Below are 18,566 nucleotides of genomic sequence, written 5' to 3' on the forward strand. Positions count from 1 at the left end.
TTCAACACGACAGATCATCACTGTCTACCCCTTTCTCTCATCCTGATATGATCCTTCCACTCTCGAGATGCTTGACTTTGACCCTCCAAAAAGCTTCTCCTCGCCAGCTGCCAGCTCATTGATCATTGGGCGTTGCCAATTCGACTCTGCGTCAAAAGGCGCCTTGCCTGTCATCCTGACAGATATATCGGGATAATCTTTGACCGGTTGATGTATCACTTTCTTGTCCTGACTCAGCACAGATCGCATTGGCTGTCGTGACGAGCTGAGTCCAGTAGTCTCGGGACTCTTATCAAATGACATGTAGTCTGTGGTGTTACTAATGAGCCAAGTAATCATTCGGAGTAGAGTCCGAGATACTAACCCAATGCGCTACCACAGGTCAGGGTCGAGGAATTCTCATTGCAAAAGCCATTCTTTGAGATCACTTCAGTGCTGCCTCCTCCGTTTCCCTTGCTAGTCTCACTTCTAGCCTGGACTTCTGCTTTAGCATCGCTCGTCCCTATCGATACACTCATCGTGAGGTTTCTCATCGTGCTGTGGTCGACGTGGGCGCAATATGCTCTGATCTGAGCGATTGGGGCGCGGGGTAAAGGAATGGAATGTCGCGGGTACGCCGTTTGACGGTTCCGTGGGCCTTTAATGTTGATGCCCAAGTGCTTGTTACGTACTGAGCGGCGGGGCTCGGAAATTCACTAGGATCCTATCTTGGGGACAAATCGGCCTGTATGCAACGATATCCAATGTGTGGCATAGATATGCACAGAACTCATCGACGATGCTCTGCAGAAGATTGCCAGGTTCCAAGGCTAGACCTGGACTGTCAGTGGCCTTGAAGAAACAGTCATATCATCCAAGCTTCGAGTGATTTCTGTCTTCTGCTGCTGCCTGCAACTCCACACCTTTGGTCATGCCACGATCATCTCATGTTATAGACTCCAGGACTCTGGTTGAATGGCACTAAGGTACAGGAAGTGTCACACGATAGTGTGTATTCCTAACAATGTGCGATCAAGGCCCAGGCTGTGGTCTTGAGAAGACACAAGCCTTGTTCCACCCGACCGGGTGAGTCTACGTTGCGGATTCATTTTGCCAAGTCACACCTAATATATGCGAGACATATGGGCTTGTACGCTCAAACATTATGCCGAGCTTAGCTCCTTCTTCACCTTCGGATATGCATCTATAATTCGAGTCAGCGGCTGCACGGGAGATCTCGACCAGCATTCAAAGTTGGCTTCTCGACTTCAAGATTGCTATGATTTGGGCAGAAGATTTGCTATAGGGGATATGTCCATTTATCATATCAGAGGGCGCAGTTCACATTCCAATGGTCTAGCCTTGGGAAGACGCGCATATGATCAAAGGATTTTGTGGAAAGTGAAAGAAATTGAGCTACTTTCCTCTATCAGCATCGTCCCCGCTCGTTACTTAGCATCGCCAAGTGTGATGTCAGCACAGCGAATCTTATGCGATACCGACAAGCGCTTGAGGTGTTCGGAATGAGCTCCGAGACGACTCGACCGTCCCTCAGCCGGCAAATACCTTGCTCCCTGGCGCATTTCTAGGGAGTGTCTCCTGCTTCTTTCAGATTCCGGGAACCATCCATCCGGGCGGGCAACATTCTTTTCTAGTCGAGGTACAGGAATCGATTACCAACAGCTTTTTGAAATCGAAATTCCGCCGTCACACGAGTTCCACTTATCGTGGATAAATTGGGTGACTGTGGGCATGCACCACGATTGAAAGAGCCCGGTGGTGCGGCTGAGCCCATAGGAAATGCACGTAAGGGGGGGTGCCTGGTCATCATCATTAATCCAGACAATCAGACAGAGTACTATCGGCCGCCAGGATACGATGCACATCAAAAAGAATCACTCTTGAAGCTATCTGCAAATTGCCAAAGAACTCGATTCTTCTCTCCGCCGGTGTCGATGGCAGGACGACTAAGAGATGAAAGTAGAGCTGCACGTAGCCTATCACACTGTTGGCCTTATATGTTGAGGAAGGACTCGAGGTTGACTCCAATAGGAGCATCATGTATGATATCAAAACATGTAACGACTGTTAAGGCTCAAGCACATCGGTACGTTACAGTTGAAGGCTCGTCCGAGCCTTTCAGTAGGACAGTAATCGCTGCATCACTCGTAGACCAAGTCTCCGCTTCCACCAGTATTAAACCTTGATTCCGTTATCCGCCTTGACGATATCCGCACCCTTCTCTGCAAGCGCGTAGACTGCAGAACAGATATTACCCGAAACATTGTTCGGGAACGCAGAGGCATCAATGACGCGTAGGCCCTCTGCTCCCTTCACTCGCAAGTGAGAATCTAGGGCATCGCCCATGGCAACACTGCCGCAGGGGTGGTACTCCGAAAGTACGAATTCCTTGACGGCAGCCTTAGCTTGCGCAGTGTCAGTCATGTCCATGTTTTCTGGTGGGAAAACACGGCGTGCGATCTTGGAAGAGAGGTGTTTGGATTGATGCATTTTGTTCATCATTTTCTGTGATGCGGCCAGGACGGCGACGTCAGCAGGGTGTTTGATGAATGCTGGGTCGATGGCTGGGGCTTCCTTTGGATCTACTCTTTGTCAGTCACATGCGACAAGAACGCGATTAATGACACATACCGGAGCTCTTGATGTGCACGGTGCCTCGAGATACGGGATATTGACAGCACGCCGCGAGACTTATATTGTGTGGTTTCTTGGGATCAGTTGGAGTGGGGAAGATAGACTTCTGGTTGGCCCATCCATCTTCCGTATTACAAGCTGTCGGCACCGCAACAAGTTGGAGATTAGCGGAGGTATCGCTTTCCAATTGTCGGATGATTTGCTCGAGTTGCTTCTTCTGGAACGGCGTTGAGCCGTTCGCCGTCTTTCGGATGCTTTCGACTGTTTCGGTCAATTCAGCGTCGGTCATGAACCACCTCACCGGGAGGAAGCCTTGCGTGCTGCAGATGGACGTGAGAGGACCCGAATTTTGCTCTTTGAGCATCTTCTGGGCTTGCTCCATCATTTGAGGATCGATGATTGCGTCGAGTGAGATGTTGCCCGGAGTTAGCTCGTAAGCTCCGACCGTAAGAACATGGTCTTGGAAGTTTGCACCCACTCCCTTGTTCTCGATCTTGACTTCGACACCTGCTGCGCGAAGGATCTCAGGGTCTCCAATACCCGACAGTTCAAGAATCTGTGGAGTGAGTAGAGCATCTCCGGCGACAATCACTTCCCTCTTTGACTTGACAGTGTGCTGCTGTCCATTGTGGGTGAAGGTAGCACCGACAGCCTTTTTGCCGTTGAGTTCGATCTTTTCAACGAACGCCTCACAAAGGACGGCAAGGTTAGGACGATTCTGATTAGGTTCAAAGAAGCCTCGGGCCGCATATGATCTCTTCCCTTTGTGTGGCCCGTTTCTGGCGACCATACCAAGGGTGTTGTAGAAGCCGATGTGGTCACCACTCCATGGGTCCATAGGTTTCTTCGTCAAGCCTGTAGCCTCATCGGCCGCCTTAATGATATCGTCTTCGATTGGTAGCCTGAAATTGTTAAAGCCAGTGCGTACTGGACCTTCCAAACCGTGATTTTCTCCTACGAAAGGCATAGTCCCTCGCTCCGTGATAGAGTCATCGAAAGGCTCAAGAGTTTGGTGCTTGCGGAAATACTTCTTAAGGCCATTAGAGTTCCATTCTGGATCCCCCGCAAGCTCTGCCCAGTCGTCGAAGTCTGCGTCTGATCCGCGTGCATACCTATATTGAATGTGTTACTTAATCGCTCGTGGCACAAATGTTGTATACAACTGCCGAAGGTCATGCTAGGTTATCAAGAATAAAAATTTGGCTCTTACATCATATAGTTAATCGCTGTCGATCCACCGAGAGCCTTACCACGAGGATAGTGCAGGACTCTGTCTTTGAAGTTTCCCTGCATGTAATATCAGTATTTGGTGTTCAGGGTAGTGCGCCATCGGAAGTTCTTCGCACCTGTGGCTCTGAAAAGAGCATCCAGTCATAGTCGGGGTCACCCAAAGCCTGCAAATGCATGGCCGGTGTATCAACGATCATGTCGTTGAGTTTGTTCTTTCCTGCCTCGAGTACAGCAACAGACACGTTGGGGTCTTCTGTCAACCGAGCGGCAACACAGAGGCCAGCAGCACCACCTCCAATGATGACAAAGTCATAGTCCTTGGAAAGAAACTGGTCGAGGGATGGTAGTGAGGCCGCATGACCGTTCGTACCATTGGTGTGCCCGTTGGTCCCGTTAACTGTCATTTTGTGAGAATGGATGCAATGGAGATAAAGGGCTTGTAAGGTGTAGAATGTGTCCAACCTAGAGAGGGATCGAAGGTTACACGGGAACCATAGTTTTATACACACGACAATGCAAGTAATTGCCGCGCTGTGAGCAACGCCTCCACCAGGTCACGCCGATCGCTCAAGTTTGAAGGAAAGTGCATCCAGAAACTACCCCATGGAAGATCAGCGTCGAACCTAGGTAGGCAAAACCCATCTCAGGGACGCCAACATGGCATTGTTTGGCCAATAGTGCATCTTGTCAATCGGCAAACTAGCGCTCGGATGTGGGCCTAGTCTTCTACAGGAGACCCGTGGAGATTGGCGAGTGAATTGGAGCCGAGCGACCCCGCAACTCACAACACGCCGCCTACGCCGTTTGCTCGCCCCAGACGCCACTGTATAACTACGTTGCGCTATATGAGACGCAGATGACACATCGCCTGTGGTGTGGGGTTCCGCTTGTCCGTTCATTGAGTGGATATCAAGGTAAAATAGACACTACTCACTGGTCGAGCAGTAGGAACACCATTGTGGCGAACATAGTGTGTTTGATTGATCTGAAGCTGATGCAAAAGAAACAATCATACCATACGGCAATTTCGATCAATCAGAACATCTTGAAGAACAAAATCTGAAAGCTTGATGTGGAGGAGACTCTTTCATCATCCGCTTGTCGACTACCAGAGCTGCTGTGGATCTCGGGGCTAAGAACCTACCACGTCCTCCCATCTGCACGCCCCTGCATGCAATAGTGAGTACTTGGGCCTTTTTCCATCCTTGAGGGGCACTTGGAGACCAATAGTATCGTCGTCGCTAGGATACGTCGTGATATGACCCTTCTCAGAGATATCAGAAGTATCGGCTGCTATGACTAGCCCGTACTTGCCCCCCTGAATCCATGCATCATCTGAACTCTCTGGAAGTGTTACGTGAGCCAGGCCGGACGCGAAAAAGACATATCTAGTATATGATCAGCATACACCAATTCTAGATTTGTGGCTCTGCTCACTGAACGGCAGGTGCAGTATGGACCCCTCCATTATACCTGGGAGGTAGGACTGAATACGTTGCATTCGATGTGTCGCCCAAGAAGAGAGCAAGTGAGCCCGTGGTCCCCGAAACAGACGATGTCGCAAAGGGCCCAAGCTGCCAGCATTCAAGTACAGATTTTCCATCCACAGCGTTGATGGCAGTAAGATTGAGATAACGTGTTGTAGCGTTGTTATGCGCTTGGGTAGGGCAGTCATCAGAATCTTGCACCGCTGCCACGAGCGATGAGAGGAGACATCCTTGGATGATCGGAACAAGCAGAGGTACTAATCTAGAGAACTTCATGTTGTTGTAGCTGTCGATTGTATGCTTCTTCGTTCAAGGTGTACGGAGATCCGACTTGAGCTTTCAGGAAAGACTGTAGCGTCGGCGGCGTCCCGCGTTATGTCGGGTAACTGCGGAAGGTGTTCAAAACAGCATTGGATGCGTAAGTGATGCCGTCATTTAAGTTTCGAGATGGATACTGCAGTTCACATCCACTATCATCTGTAGTCTGAAATTGAAATAGCATACAAACTGCTGATCTGACATGGAGTGGTGTTTGATTGTCCAATTAGATTGCTTGTCACTGGGGAGGGCAATATCTACCACTGCTTACATGAGCATTGATGTTCAAACTTGCGTGCGCAAAGCTCATGACATCGGCACAGATGAGTAGAATCTGATATGGTACGAGACATGGATGTAAGACTTACGAAGTCAGCCTGTCCTTGTCTCTCGGTGTGCTGCATAGACATTTTCAGAGTGAGGGCCGAGTAAACTGCAGTGCTGACCGCATAAGGGCACGCTACGAAAGACGCGATCTGATGGATCAAGCTTGATAAATTATAAAGCGTTTTTGGGTAACAAGCACATCACCACAGCCGCCTTGGCTAAGTGGTATAGCGCCTCACTAGTATAGCTAGGGAGATGAGGAGATCATCAGTTCGATTCTGATAGGTGGCATTCTGTTTTGGAGTTTTTGTTGTCATCGAACTGACTAACACAACCATTGACTTTTTATTATGACCAGCCGACCTGACGAAAAACTATGAATTGAAACTTGATCATGCATTCTCTGTCTTCAAGTTCTATTGTGTGTTCTACGTAAGTAGAAAATCAGTATGCCGTCACACAAGGACGAGAGATTCTGGATATAAGCGTAGAGTTGGGGCTGGCAGTCGCCGAAAAGGCGACGTCGGCATTTTGGCCGCCGGGCCTGAGCGGGGTTTGCGCCGGTAACATCTATGGACTGACTTTATAATCCGTTGAGACCTGCTTTCGATGCTTTCATGATTTCTTATAAAGCCAGGGAAAAATATCACTATAATAAGTGCTTCTCACTGTTTGAACCAATCAGGATTGTCTTACGAATGAATGTGAACCACAGATTGATAGCCTTTCGAGTCTAATCACGTACGCCGATTGAGATTCAAGACCATATCCCCTCAACAATTTCAACCATGAGAATCCTCATCACCGGTGCCGCAGGCTTCATCGGCCAGATTCTCGCCGAACAACTTCTCGCCGACCCATTGCACACCCTAATACTTACTGACATCATCGAGCCCCCTATCCCGCGCAGTGCCAAACATCCCCAGAACGCAAAATGCATCAAAGCAGATCTCTTCGACGCATCGTCCAGTGTGGTTACTGCCGATCTAGATGCCGTATACGTCTTCCATGGCATCATGTCCTCAGGCTCCGAAGCCAACTTCGACCTTGGCATGCGCGTCAACGTCGATGCTACACGAGCCCTCATTGATACTCTACGACACACGTGCCCGGGCGTGCGCGTTATATACGCCTCGTCCGGGGCCGTGTACGGGCATCCGCTGCCTGCTGTCCTGACTGAGAGTGTGCTACCAACGCCCGAGTCTAGTTACGGCGTTGAAAAAATGATGGGCGAGTTCCTAATCAACGAGTACACGCGGCGCGGGTTTATCAATGGATTCTCCCTCCGCTTCCCGACAATTAGTGTGCGACCGGGCAAGCCGACGGCGGCTGCATCTTCGTTTCTGAGTGGCATGGTGCGCGAGCCGCTGGCGGGCAAGGAATGTGTCATTCCGATCAAAGACCGCAGTTGGAAACATTGGCTGTGCTCGCCGCGCACACTGGTATGGAATCTGGTGCATATGCTGGGCGTGCCGGGAGATGCGCTGCCGAGGCACTTTAGGAGTGTTAATGTGCCGGGGTTCCAGGTGAGTGTGCAAGACATGATTGATGCGCTGGAGAGGGTCGGTGGGAAGGAAGCAGTAGCGTTGTTGCGTGAAGAGGAGGAGCCAGAGACGAAGCGGATATTGATGAGTTGGGCGGATAACTATGACAACACGTTGGCGATCAAATTGGGAATGAAACAAGACAGTAATTTCGAGCAGAATATAAGAGACTATATTGAGGATGTTAGAGAGGCGTGAAAGTGGGAAGCAGTAAGTCTGTATGATACAAAATGCTCCTGAACGTCAGTCAAAGTCCTTAGTTCACCTGAACCGTGCTTACTGTCAACGCTTTCAAAGCCACAACGCGAATCCTTTGAAAAATCTATTATCCTCGTCCAAGTCTACATTTCCAATGCGAGCCATGGCCTCGCTGACTACGCTCAAAGGTAATGTTCACAGTACTTTATCCGGCTACCAATCGACGTCCGGGTGAAGTCAGTGCAATGTAATCGTAGGTCCGAAGATACATTTCCAAAAATAGAGCGAAACTCGCAACAAAAAGTGGTCGGTATACAACGTTGGTGACTACATGCTCGCAAGGTAGCGAGCTTTTGTAATGCTTGAGATGCCTAGGTGCGAGTCTGGAGGAGTGTTTGGCCTCTCGGTCTTACAGATTGATCTTCTTGAGTTATACATATGTAGAAACTCGTTCTCGGCAGCATGCGAGTATATGGTGTCAAGTCATAGCCTACGCTCGATTTCATTCGCAAATCATGTTGCACTACGCCCAAAACGTTGTGACACGAGATCGAGGCAGTAATGTGCCTGGCGAAGATTCTTGACTAGCAGATGTATGACTATACTTCAGAAGAGGTCTGCTCAGCCAAAACATGATTCTCGGAAGGGGAAACGAGTTTGGGTTAGAACAAAGGCGACTATGTCACATGGATTTGCTGTGAAGATTTCGCCTGTGTAAAAACCGCTGGACCCAGTACTTCAGAGGCTTCAGAATTTGAGAAGCGTTCGCAAGCACTTACTTAATTGAGCGGGAATCCGTGCCGAAAGATCAGACTTGGGTTCCGTCAAATACACGTGATACGACAAGGTTTAGCTATCATTGTCGCATAGTTCCCAGGATTTGCGGATTATTCCGATCTGTTCCGTTCCGATGTCGGAGATAGTGGGCAAGATGACCAGAGCATCCTCGTCGTATGGCAGTAATTGCCATTCCAGGAGTAGGGCCGAGTCAGGTCGCATGTTGCTCCAGTATTTGTGTATGTCCATTGACGTTGGGGGCTCGGAGACGCGCTGAGTATCGCTGATCGCGAAGTAGGTCCCGACTCATGATCTCGGTGCATACAGGAGGGGAATACACTATCATACTCTTGAGACATGGCACCAAAAGCAGGTATCACCTGCCCGCCTCGTCACGCAACATTGTAGGCCATATAGTGTATATCATCAACTTGTTCGGGTCATCGATGAGCCGTCATTGCCTCCACGAGGGTTCGACTACCATTCTTTTGCTGGGACTTTGCCCTCGGTGATGTTACCGACGAATTACGTTCGTTTGCATTAGCGATTGGTGTGCTCGTATCTGGCATGGAATGCATAAGTGGACCAACAGAGACGACCTCACGCATCGCCATATTCGCAGCCACTTCATCTTTTGCTTGTTGTTTTGTCATAGCCTTTTTCTTCGCCTCCATCCGATTGAATCGGCCCCGAGCACCATGCTTAATCTTCGTGATCATATCTCCCGCACGACCTTTAGTGATATCTTGTGCCTTAAGTTTATCGTCCTCGGCTCTGAATTTGTTGAGAAACTCAAGCTGTCCACTTGATGCTGGAGTCCTACGCCAACTCTGATGTTTCGATATGAAAATGAACTGGAAGACTTCGGTTGCAAACGTGTCGGCAGCATGTACGGCATGCTCGAATGTCTCCGAGTCCGCAACTTGACGAGGCTTCGCAAAGGGAACTTTAGACTTCGCGGAGAAGGGCAGCTTTTGGGTATACTTAACATGAAAGCCGCTGTCACTTGGCTCAATGGTTAAGTAATCACCTTTCTGGGTCGTCAAGACATACCGGTCATCACCCACGCCAACCCACGCATTTTGACTCAATCGCCGAATCAGCCTTTCCTCTGCGGTGTCCTCAAGTAGATCGGCAACGGAGTCGTAGTCAGTGAAACTGATGGAGGTGTTTGCACGAGGAGTGGCAGTAGGTAAATCTTTCCGCGCAAGGTCGGCAGCCTGTTTCTCACGGTCCAACTCTTGCTCTTTCCGCTCGCGAAGGGTCTTCATCTCGCCAACACTGGCATTCTCAACAACAGAAGCTGGATCAAGTCCAAAGAGGGTTGGCGTAGACACGATCCCAGTATTCAGAGAGGCTACCATGTCAATGATGTGACAGTTCTCCTTGTTTGCATGGAGTCGCATGCCCCGTCCTATCATCTGAACTAGGAGATTACGTGACTTCGTTGGTCGAGCAAGCAGCACACAATCAATATTGGGTATGTCAGTGCCTTCCGTGAAGACACCGCAGTTGAGCAACACTGGGAACTCCCCATTACGAAATGCGTCTAGGCGAGCACTGCGAGTTTTCTTTGGAGTATCTCCCGTTACAAATTGTGCGTCGTAACCATGCTTTCGAAACGTCGCCGTAAGCTGAGTGACGTGATTAAGATCTACGCAGAAGACAAGTGTCGACTTGCGACTACCTGCCTTAGCCATCCATGCTCGTACAGTGATCTCATTGATCTCGTCGGTGTTCACGACCTTGGAAAGAGCACCAGCCTGGAAATCGCCGGTGGGCATAGTACCCACCTTTCGAATGTCAGCATGGGATTCAACTGTTGTAAATATAACATCTGACAGCCATTTTTCGCCGATCATATCAATGTAGTCCCTGAATTGTGTGAGCAGTAATTGTTGAGCGTGTAAAAGCGACATACTTGTGGAAAACGATTTGATCAATCACTTGACCGAGCTGTCTCCCGTCAAGGCGTGAAAAGGTTGCCGACACTCCCACTAGTGCGGTTCCATGCTCAGAGCTTGATGAGTCTTTCAGATTGAAATGATCCAGCACGTCGAGGTATTGTGATGCAACGATATGGTGTGCCTCGTCCACTAACACCAGCTTATATCGTGAAGGGTCGAACTTGCAGGTTCGATCGCTAGACCTTATGCTTTGGACCGAGGCTACGGTTATATCTGCCATACCACTAGCATGTATATTCCCCATCTCGATCTCGACTGACTTGTGTGGGTAAGCATTCTGGCAGTGACGCGCAGCCTGTTCTACAAGTTCACGCCGGTGAGCAAGAACTAGCGTACGTGTCGCTCGCTTGTTCGGGGGCTGGATGCGATCGATCAATTGTGTGAAAATGACCTATGGCAGTCAGTAAGAACAAGATAGCAACGGAAGATAGCATGCGTACTGTCTTTCCGCTTCCGGTAGCCAGAGATATTCCGAGCCGCCTGTGTCCATCTTTCAAGTATGATAATACTGCCTGTATACATTCTTCTTGATAGCTGCGAAGTTTGATGGCTGTTGGGGTTTGAGGCGAGAGTGCCTTTTTGTCTTCATGGCAGGTGATTTTCGAGACACGGGCAGTAAATGCTCTTTGGGTAAGGGTCTGGACATTCTTCTTATATATCAATGACCGTCGAGCCTCTGCGCAGAACAATCTGTACATGTGGAGACGGTGTTGAGCAGCCAGGAGGGCGCATCGTAGGCACGGGCAAACGTCACCGAGAAGGCGCGCCAAGTGATGCCAAGCACTCCCACTTTCACACGATTTGACGCGCGGTCACGTTTCCCAGCCAAACTTTCAATTCTTTTGTAGCCAATTTTCTAGGACTCCACAGGCAACCACTTGGACAGCTCGAGTCCGAAGCTTCAAATGTTTATGGATCTAGATCGTAGACCACATGGCGTCGCAAGACCCCATTTCCAACGACGAAGGAGAAAGTGATTCCGAAGATTCATATTTCCGTACTACTCCAATTCGACAGCGTGCACCTGTAAAGAATGTCTTTGACGAAACGACATCCGACTCTGAAGTAGATGAGTCTGAAGTGGAGATTGCTGAGCCAGAGGAGTTCAAGGCAGGGAATTCTGAGCCAGAAAGATCCAAAGTAGAGAATTCTGAGTCCGAACGCAAGGACGCGAAATCTGGAGCCCAGAAATCACATACCAAATCTTCTTCGAGAGTGATTTCATCGTCTTCTGCGAGCCGCAAGCGTAAGACTAGAGATACCACGCCCCATCATCGGAGGAGACATCACAGGTTGGCTGGGCACTACATCGATGAGTATCGCCTGCTTTACAACGAAGAAGTAAGGGGTGCTTGCAACAAGAACCCAGCTCAGGATCCCCAATACCAATGTCTCAATTCACAGATTGGTTCGTCGATATGGACTGCCAGAGAGAAGAATGTGATGTTCTGCGCACTCGCCAGATTTGGGATAGACGCGTTACCTAAGATTACTGCCGCAATAGGAACAAAGTCTGAGATACAGGTCCGCGAATACATCCTTCTGCTCCAGGATGGACTAAAGGAGCACGTACTCAATGATCAGCAATTGTATTTGTCTGAATTTGGCGACGTGGATGCCGCGGTAGAACTCAGCGAAGAGTGTTGTAGGAGCTTGGACATGGCAGGTGAAGCTTTATCTTGGCGGCAAGACAAGTTCGATGCTGAAGCGGAGAAGAAGAAGCATGGAGCTTACTGGCTTCTCACCCCGGAGACGGCCGAGCAAATCGAAGACGCGAGAGCAGCAGGCATGGAGGAGCACGCTGCTGGATCACAGACCGACGGTGAACAGCCAGATGACCCAAGTTCTGATCAAGGGCTTAGTAATGAAGCCATGTCCTCCCATGCACTCGCATCCGTCCCAGCTGCAGATCTATTGAACCTCCCGAACTGGATCTCTCTCTCCGAGCGCGTCTTCATGAACTCCAAAGCCGAACATTGGGAAGACATCTGTGACCCCGGAGAGTCCCCGTCCATCTACTACACCACTTTCCAAGACTTCCACCAGCTAGCCATCAGTATCACACGACGTTTGGTCCAAGCAACTATCTTCCAAGCATCCTCCCGCATCCGCTCTGAGAATTATCGCCCTTCAAGGAACCCGCAAGCTCGAGTTCGCGAATGGGACGTGCAGGCTGCAATAGACGTGCTGGGGATGAAGCACAACTCGAAGGATTACTGGGCGACCCTGCCCCGAAGACTAGATCTCGACGTATATGAACGACCGCCATCTAACACGAGAAAGAATACAGCTGACTCTGGTCGGAGTGTGTTGACCCAGGCATACGTGGAGTACCAACTTGGCCTGTCTCATTTCACCGAAGCCTCGACTGCTTCTGGAACCCTGGCAACCGAAGCAGCAGAACCCAATGAGCCATCCGACACAGTCTCTTCGTCCTCCTCCAACGACGACGACGACGACATGTCGGTTTCCGACACAGACCCTCACACCACCGCCTCTGAACTTCGCGCAGAATACATCGACGCCCAGCGCTCTCGCGCCGAAGAGCTGCGCCTCTGGGACATGCTCCAGCTCTCCCCACCACCCTTTCTCGCAACGCCATCCTCCAACCCAGCACCTCAGCAATCCAACTCCCGGCCCACCATCTCTGACCTCACATCCTGGCGCGACACCACCACATACACCCCTTTATGGAGCACGCACGGCGGCATGAAGCGCATCAAAACCCACGCCCCTGCCCGCGCCCGCTCGCACGGCGACACCAACCCCAACCCCAACGACACCGAAAACCCGCATCCTAACGTCTACATACCGAAACGCTTCCGCACGCCTCCGCCCTCGCTCCCCGCAGCCAAAGTACCCCGCCCAGACCCCAAGGTTCCGAAGCCTGTACCCCACTCCGCTCGCACGACTGCTTCTCAAAAGGCTGCTGCCAAGGCGCGTGCCATCGAGGGCACGCCGCTGGCTTGGGATGATTCTGAACCCGAGGATGTGCCAGAAGGAGGATTGTTGGTTGGGCCGTCTGAGCCGCGGATATTGCCGCAGAGGAGGGCGAGAGAGGAGGCGAGAGAGGGTATGGGCGCGGTGGAATATCCTGCATGGGAAGATGATGAAGGAAGTGAAGGGGAGTGGAGGGGTGAGACGTAGGGGAGCGAGGGGAGGCGAAGGGGAGAGAGATGGGGAGCGAAGTAAGGATCATATGGTGGGGGAATTAGTTGTGCGTACTAGTACTAAGATTACTATTAAAAAAGAGATGTTGCGGGTATCAAAAACACTCGTGACTTGCCAAAGTATACGTAGAGGGCACATTACATGTCCAGATGGCTCTAGATCCCTCTCAGATCGCTATGCATCTTCAACTTAGAACCCCCGAGTCGGCCTTCCTTCTCCCTTTGAGGCTTTACAGCTACGCCTGTTCTAGTTGAGGCGGTGCACTCACCACCGACTTCAATCCTTCATTCTCACCACCTTCCATGCTCTCCTCTATACCTTCAGTTCCGGGCCCAACAGTCGCCGGCGTCTTCACCTCCTCGACAGGCTTCATCTTAACATCGACTGCGACCGCTGCCTGCGGCACACTGCTACTTCTCTTCTCCACTATTTCCGTCACCCCACGAGGAACGCCCGCACTCGCTGTCCTCGCGCCCCACCCTGTCTTTCTCTTTTCGCTCGCCCACGCGCCCCAACTACTCAAATAAGCCCCCGCCCTCGTTCCTGCTGCCTGCACACTTGCCTGTGCCTGCGCGAAATCTGGTCTCCGTACGCCGCCTGCGGTCTCGGGTGGTCTCTCACCGCGTGCAATCGCCGCGTCGCGCTCTGCCTTGACCTCCTCAGCCCTCCGCCGCTGTGCCTCGCGTACGGCCTCCATCTCTGCCCATATGCTGTTGAACGCAGTGCTAACTTTCTTCTGTCCTGCCGCGAGCTGCTTACTGGCGAATTCTCGACCGGCACCGAAGCGTTCATCGAGGTGCAAATCGGCAACTTGTGCTGCGAGACGGCGCTGAACATCATCGATACTGAGGCCGCCGGAGCACGGGTGTTTAGGTTCGACGATATCGAAAAGATGCGAGTCTGTGAAGCGGTCGAAGAGCCGATAGTTCTCCGTGCGCTTCCAGGCGGTGAAGAAGTCGGAGCCGAATTCGCTAGAGGGATCGCCGTCGATATCCGCGTTGACTATTGTATTTGTGGGACCGTGGGTGGCGAGGTAGGAATGGAGTTTTGCGGCCGACAGCATGGCAAGAAGGTATTCTTCGAACTGCAAGCGAATGAACTCTTCAGAGCCGGCGTAGCCGAGGGTTTTCGGGCGGGTGGGGTTTGCGGGATCCCAAGTGTCGTTGACGGTTTGGGTGAGGAAGTCGATCCAACGACGGTCGGGCACGGATAGGACAAGGGCCTGGCGGAGGCTCGCAGACATTATATTTATGGTATTTTCGTCTAAATTGATGAGGATATCAGAATAGCGATCTTTCTGTTGAAGCAGAAGTGAGTTTGTCGAGCCGACGATATATGATTTGGTCCCGTAATCGGCGAGCATGTCGAGTTGCTGGAGGGGCGTGTAGGGGCCAAAGAGAGCCCCTTTTCCAAAAATCTGAAGCGGCAGACCCATATACGCGAGAAGAGAGGCGCGGTCGCTAGTCTTGAGAGAGGTCGGTCGAACGAAGTCGTCTTCGTATGAATTAAACGTTGGGTCGGCGCAGTCTTGCAGATGGCGAATCAGCCGGGGTATCAAGGAAATCAATGCAAATTGCACCATGCAAACTTCCTCGCAATGCGAACCGAAGAACAGCATCTACAGGAATTAGCGCGAGGTATAGACTGGGAAACATTAATATACTTTTGGTTGTAGTAAAGCACATTTGAAAAGAACGAGAGTCTGATACTTGAACTTGTGTATGAATTCCCGAAGAGAGAGACCTTAAAAGATCAGCATTCGATTACAACAGATTGTACGAGTCATCCTACCAAAGTAGTGATCTTTCTCCTCGGCTTGATCACGGAACGTCTTTGCAAGACTCTCTTGAAATCTCTAGTATCTGATCAGTGTCTTTGCTTCAATGAATGCCAATAATGTTTTCTCGGGACCAGCTGTTTCTAGCATACCTGTAATATATCCACATCTGTAAAGTCCCTCTGGTCAAACCAAGCCTTCGTAACTACACTCAACTTCTCTTTGACCTGCCCGAACGCAGCCACGCTCTCCCTCCCGCCTATGACAACGACAGCTTTCTGCACCGTACTCCTCGTCACATCGGCTGGTCGGTCTATCAACAACGTGCTGTCCAATTGTCTCGTACAACTGATACCAAATAAACTCGTAGCTTTGAAAACATCCGTAGCCTCGCGACGAAGTGTAAAGTAGGAAAAGTCTTCTGTGGACGCATGCGCACCGTCCGAGAGCGCCATGAAAGGGAGGAGGGGCCATTCGTTTTCATGGGCAGGGTCACTGGACGGGGGAACGCCGTACCAGGATTCAACTTCAGGGCCACTGGAAGACTTGTTAGCATATGAGCTTGCTTCATGATGGTGCATAGTGGAAGGGGTAGCGCTGGAACAGACATGCACTCACCGTGCATGGTGGAAACCCACAACGCAGACGATGGGATCGAACGGCTCCATACCCGCCATGGCGTTCATATACGTGTAGGATATCCTGTTCGTGCCTCCGCCTACACACTTCGAAAATCCACGAGGTTGCACGACAATTCGTCCGCAATCACAGTCGAGAGTCCATTCCGATTCGGTCTCGTCAAGTTGTCGCTGAGCAAGGCGAACGGTGGTAGCGACAAGCGGAAGGTCTGCAGTGCCCAGATTAAGAAGACGCTGTGAACGGTTGGAGAAGTGTGTGATCCAGGGATTCGTATAGCGCGTATCGTATAGGGGAAGTTGTCGAGTGTTTCTTCTAAGTTCCCACCATGGCTAAGTGGAGGTCAGTCGATCGAGTCCCTACCCAGCCGGGCTTAGTGCGGGGCATGGATCTATGGATAGATCGATCTAATTGATCTCAATATTAGCTCCGTAGTCAAGTCTTTTACTTGTCGAATCCATTGCACGCTTCTAACGCTTTCTGCCACATATCTATGCACGCCTCATCGACTGGATTTTTATAACGGAAATGTACGAATGAGGTCATGCACGATTCGGGGCAAGCCATGATGCACAGCGGCTTCGCGCGTGACGCATGACTGCATGCAATGGAATGCATGAGTTTGGTACAGACTCTTGCACTTTGAACTCGTTGTTTTGATCGTTATTTCATTCATTTGCACTGGGACGTGCTAAGCTAAGCTCGAAGAACAAACAGCACAAGTGCTCAAGGGGAGCAAAGGAACAATGCAAGAGGTTTGGTTCGTTCCCCGAAAGACGCCTCGGCGCTTCTTTCTGATAGCTTCATGTCACTGCGGCGCATCGGTAGTGCTTATCGATCCTGATACCGAAGGTGCATTAATGCGCTCCGTATCCGGCGCCAGGAAACGTGCAGAAATGTGGGAATACATATTTCCATCATTACCCCGTCATCTCCAAATTCAACGCCTAATGAGCTGCGTGTTACTGCTGCTGTTGCTGCTGTGGTTGGCTGTTTTCGCCTTCCACACCCTGATCTACATTGTGGTAGTCTAGAATCTCCGAGTACCTATATCGAACGAGAAGTTAGTGTGGCTCCCGGTTACTCTTGCAACAGCTCGTACATCATGATTTTCCACGTATCGACGGGGAGGTCGGCGTCGTTGAAGGACCAGTCGAACTTCTCTTCGGCGATTGGCTCATCGGTCGGATCGTGGTATGGTTGTAGATACGGGTGAGCAAGGGCCTGGCCAGCCGTTATGCGCTTCCTCGGATCGAACACAAGCATCTGCTCCAGTAGCTCGATCGCTGAAATCTAGTCAGACAGTCACACATGTCTACACTCTCGGACATACCGGCAGGGTCAGCATTTTTGAATTTGTTAATTAGTGGCTGACGTTCTCTCTTTGGAAGAGACTGGACAAATCGAAGGGTCTGAAGAAGGATTAGCGGAATTAGTATACATAAATATGACGCTTTCGGTCGAGCTTACATTCTCGCTGCATATCGTCTTGATTACATCCTCTGGTGGGGTTCCTAGAAGCTCGGTGATGATAGAGAACTGATTGACATGGTCCTTGCCCGGAAATAGGGGTTTGCCCTCGAGCATTTCTGCAAAGATACAACCAGCACTCCACATGTCAACTTCGACGTCGTATTTCTGCCAGGTCAACATAATCTCGGGCGCTCGGTAGTAGCGAGTAGAGACGTAACCGGTCATCTGGGGATCTTGAATACGTGCCAGTCCGAAGTCGCATATTTTTAAATCACAATTCTCATTAACGAGAATGTTGCTGGGTTTCAGATCTCTATGGACAACGCCGGCAGAGTGGACATATTTAAGGCCGCGCTGTGACTTATCAGCAAAATTCAAAGGCACATTCCATTCTACGCACCAATATTTGATATAGGAAGTATTGGATGAATTGCTTTTCGAGGGGTCTTGAGGTAAGGAGACGGTGGAGGTCGGTTCCGAGCAACTCCGTGACAAAATAGCTGTGCAAAGAAAGGTTAGAGAGTCCATCTACTGTAAGGTTCCGTAACTTACATGTCCTCTAACGGCGATATGAAGATGTCGCTCAAGCTAATGACCTGCGAACGTATTAAGATGTGTCCAATGTAGTTTTGACAGAGATTCAGAGTACATTCTCATGTCGAAGATGTTTGAGGAGTTTCAACTCGCGGTATGTACGTTTGGAGAGCACAGGAGTACTAAAAGGCTTCATAATCTTCTTAACAGCGACGGCTTGGCCGGTAAGCTGGTCTTTGGCAGAGCTGAACCAGAACTATCAGCCATGTCCGCTATGCGTGGAGTCAACACGCACCAAACCAAACCGAAAGCTCCCATACCAACGGGCTGCAGATCGGTGTACCTAGGTGAGCGGATGTCAGCGCCACAATCGATGACGGCATCTGGGCGCGAAAAACGAACCGACTGGTGATCTCGAAGGTGGTGCCGAAGATCTGCGCGCGTACAAATTCGGCCATGATGAAAGATAATGGATATTATCAGCGTCTACAGA

General features: G+C 50.5%; 9 protein-coding genes and 1 non-coding gene across 10 annotated transcripts; 3 read left to right on the forward strand and 7 right to left on the reverse strand.

Annotated features, from left to right (window-relative positions):
- Positions 1 to 24: 24 nt before the first annotated feature.
- Positions 25 to 518, reverse strand: EJ05DRAFT_498590 (uncharacterized protein; the record flags this gene model as incomplete). The annotated part of the gene is made up of 2 exons (XM_033746706.1): positions 25 to 308; positions 365 to 518. 2 exons carry the CDS (start codon positions 516 to 518, stop codon positions 25 to 27), a joined length of 438 nt encoding a protein of 145 aa, XP_033603088.1.
- Positions 519 to 2,020: 1,502 nt separating this feature from the next.
- Positions 2,021 to 4,377, reverse strand: EJ05DRAFT_291681 (alcohol oxidase). The gene is made up of 4 exons (XM_033740537.1): positions 3,981 to 4,377; positions 3,845 to 3,921; positions 2,632 to 3,746; positions 2,021 to 2,582 (listed from the first exon to the last, which is right to left on the reverse strand). Exons 1-4 carry the CDS (start codon positions 4,266 to 4,268, stop codon positions 2,176 to 2,178), a joined length of 1,887 nt encoding a protein of 628 aa, XP_033603089.1. The 5' UTR covers positions 4,269 to 4,377; the 3' UTR covers positions 2,021 to 2,175.
- Positions 4,378 to 4,423: 46 nt separating this feature from the next.
- Positions 4,424 to 4,961, reverse strand: EJ05DRAFT_291713 (uncharacterized protein). Its single transcript, XM_033740538.1, has 2 exons — positions 4,799 to 4,961; positions 4,424 to 4,750 (listed from the first exon to the last, which is right to left on the reverse strand). The coding sequence occupies exons 1-2, from the start codon at positions 4,875 to 4,877 to the stop codon at positions 4,488 to 4,490; spliced, it is 342 nt and encodes a 113-aa protein (XP_033603090.1). The 5' UTR covers positions 4,878 to 4,961; the 3' UTR covers positions 4,424 to 4,487.
- Positions 4,962 to 4,996: 35 nt separating this feature from the next.
- EJ05DRAFT_484345 (uncharacterized protein) lies at positions 4,997 to 6,079 on the reverse strand (the record flags this gene model as incomplete). Its single annotated transcript, XM_033745332.1, has 4 exons — positions 4,997 to 5,252; positions 5,338 to 5,621; positions 5,941 to 6,003; positions 6,038 to 6,079. The coding sequence occupies 4 exons, from the start codon at positions 6,077 to 6,079 to the stop codon at positions 4,997 to 4,999; spliced, it is 645 nt and encodes a 214-aa protein (XP_033603091.1).
- A 125-nt stretch (positions 6,080 to 6,204) lies between these two features.
- Positions 6,205 to 6,287, forward strand: EJ05DRAFT_t29. Its single transcript has one exon. It is a non-coding gene; the product is annotated as a tRNA-Thr (tRNA).
- A 286-nt stretch (positions 6,288 to 6,573) lies between these two features.
- On the forward strand, positions 6,574 to 8,207 carry EJ05DRAFT_474497 (nucleoside-diphosphate-sugar epimerase). The gene is made up of 3 exons (XM_033743614.1): positions 6,574 to 6,654; positions 6,712 to 7,773; positions 7,821 to 8,207. Exon 2 carries the CDS (start codon positions 6,785 to 6,787, stop codon positions 7,736 to 7,738), a length of 954 nt encoding a protein of 317 aa, XP_033603092.1. The 5' UTR covers positions 6,574 to 6,654; positions 6,712 to 6,784; the 3' UTR covers positions 7,739 to 7,773; positions 7,821 to 8,207.
- Positions 8,208 to 8,859: 652 nt separating this feature from the next.
- Positions 8,860 to 11,208, reverse strand: EJ05DRAFT_291917 (DEAD/DEAH box helicase-like protein). Its single transcript, XM_033740539.1, has 3 exons — positions 10,923 to 11,208; positions 10,437 to 10,873; positions 8,860 to 10,390 (listed from the first exon to the last, which is right to left on the reverse strand). Exons 1-3 carry the CDS (start codon positions 11,178 to 11,180, stop codon positions 8,956 to 8,958), a joined length of 2,130 nt encoding a protein of 709 aa, XP_033603093.1. The 5' UTR covers positions 11,181 to 11,208; the 3' UTR covers positions 8,860 to 8,955.
- Position 11,209: 1 nt separating this feature from the next.
- On the forward strand, positions 11,210 to 13,759 carry EJ05DRAFT_291969 (uncharacterized protein). Its single transcript, XM_033740540.1, has one exon. The coding sequence runs from the start codon at positions 11,416 to 11,418 to the stop codon at positions 13,627 to 13,629; it is 2,214 nt and encodes a 737-aa protein (XP_033603094.1). The 5' UTR covers positions 11,210 to 11,415; the 3' UTR covers positions 13,630 to 13,759.
- A 129-nt stretch (positions 13,760 to 13,888) lies between these two features.
- Positions 13,889 to 16,098, reverse strand: EJ05DRAFT_436352 (uncharacterized protein; the record flags this gene model as incomplete). Its single annotated transcript, XM_033741745.1, has 5 exons — positions 13,889 to 15,271; positions 15,317 to 15,396; positions 15,445 to 15,508; positions 15,583 to 15,967; positions 16,049 to 16,098. 5 exons carry the CDS (start codon positions 16,096 to 16,098, stop codon positions 13,889 to 13,891), a joined length of 1,962 nt encoding a protein of 653 aa, XP_033603095.1.
- Positions 16,099 to 17,028: 930 nt separating this feature from the next.
- EJ05DRAFT_498598 (MAP kinase ClK1) lies at positions 17,029 to 18,531 on the reverse strand (the record flags this gene model as incomplete). The annotated part of the gene is made up of 9 exons (XM_033746707.1): positions 17,029 to 17,113; positions 17,169 to 17,352; positions 17,400 to 17,478; positions 17,537 to 17,893; positions 17,940 to 18,039; positions 18,092 to 18,135; positions 18,189 to 18,318; positions 18,369 to 18,416; positions 18,476 to 18,531. The coding sequence occupies 9 exons, from the start codon at positions 18,529 to 18,531 to the stop codon at positions 17,029 to 17,031; spliced, it is 1,083 nt and encodes a 360-aa protein (XP_033603096.1).
- Positions 18,532 to 18,566: the final 35 nt, after the last annotated feature.

The sequence above is a fragment of the Pseudovirgaria hyperparasitica genome (assembly GCF_010093815.1).
Source record: "Pseudovirgaria hyperparasitica strain CBS 121739 unplaced genomic scaffold EJ05scaffold_4, whole genome shotgun sequence".
Taxonomy (NCBI): Eukaryota; Fungi; Ascomycota; class Dothideomycetes; order Acrospermales; family Acrospermaceae; genus Pseudovirgaria; species Pseudovirgaria hyperparasitica.

What these genes read in the sequence shown, in the direction of transcription:
- EJ05DRAFT_474497 (XM_033743614.1), top strand. Translation starts at nt 6,785, where the DNA reads ATGAGAATCCTCATCACCGGTGCCGCAGGCTTCATCGGCCAGATTCTC.
- EJ05DRAFT_291713 (XM_033740538.1), bottom strand. Translation starts at nt 4,877, where the DNA reads ATGATTGTTTCTTTTGCATCAGCTTCAGATCAATCAAACACACTATGT. An exon ending in GTGTTCCTACTGCTCGACCA is followed by an intron (nt 4,751 to 4,798) that starts GTGAGTAGTGTC and finishes TGAACGGACAAG; the next exon opens with CGGAACCCCACACCACAGGC.
- EJ05DRAFT_291681 (XM_033740537.1), bottom strand. Translation starts at nt 4,268, where the DNA reads ATGACAGTTAACGGGACCAACGGGCACACCAATGGTACGAACGGTCAT. An exon ending in TGCTCTTTTCAGAGCCACAG is followed by an intron (nt 3,922 to 3,980) that starts GTGCGAAGAACT and finishes TATTACATGCAG; the next exon opens with GGAAACTTCAAAGACAGAGT. An exon ending in CGTGCACATCAAGAGCTCCG is followed by an intron (nt 2,583 to 2,631) that starts GTATGTGTCATT and finishes GACAAAGAGTAG; the next exon opens with ATCCAAAGGAAGCCCCAGCC.
- EJ05DRAFT_291917 (XM_033740539.1), bottom strand. Translation starts at nt 11,180, where the DNA reads ATGTACAGATTGTTCTGCGCAGAGGCTCGACGGTCATTGATATATAAG. An exon ending in CTACCGGAAGCGGAAAGACA is followed by an intron (nt 10,874 to 10,922) that starts GTACGCATGCTA and finishes TGACTGCCATAG; the next exon opens with GTCATTTTCACACAATTGAT. An exon ending in GATCAAATCGTTTTCCACAA is followed by an intron (nt 10,391 to 10,436) that starts GTATGTCGCTTT and finishes CACACAATTCAG; the next exon opens with GGACTACATTGATATGATCG.
- EJ05DRAFT_291969 (XM_033740540.1), top strand. Translation starts at nt 11,416, where the DNA reads ATGGCGTCGCAAGACCCCATTTCCAACGACGAAGGAGAAAGTGATTCC.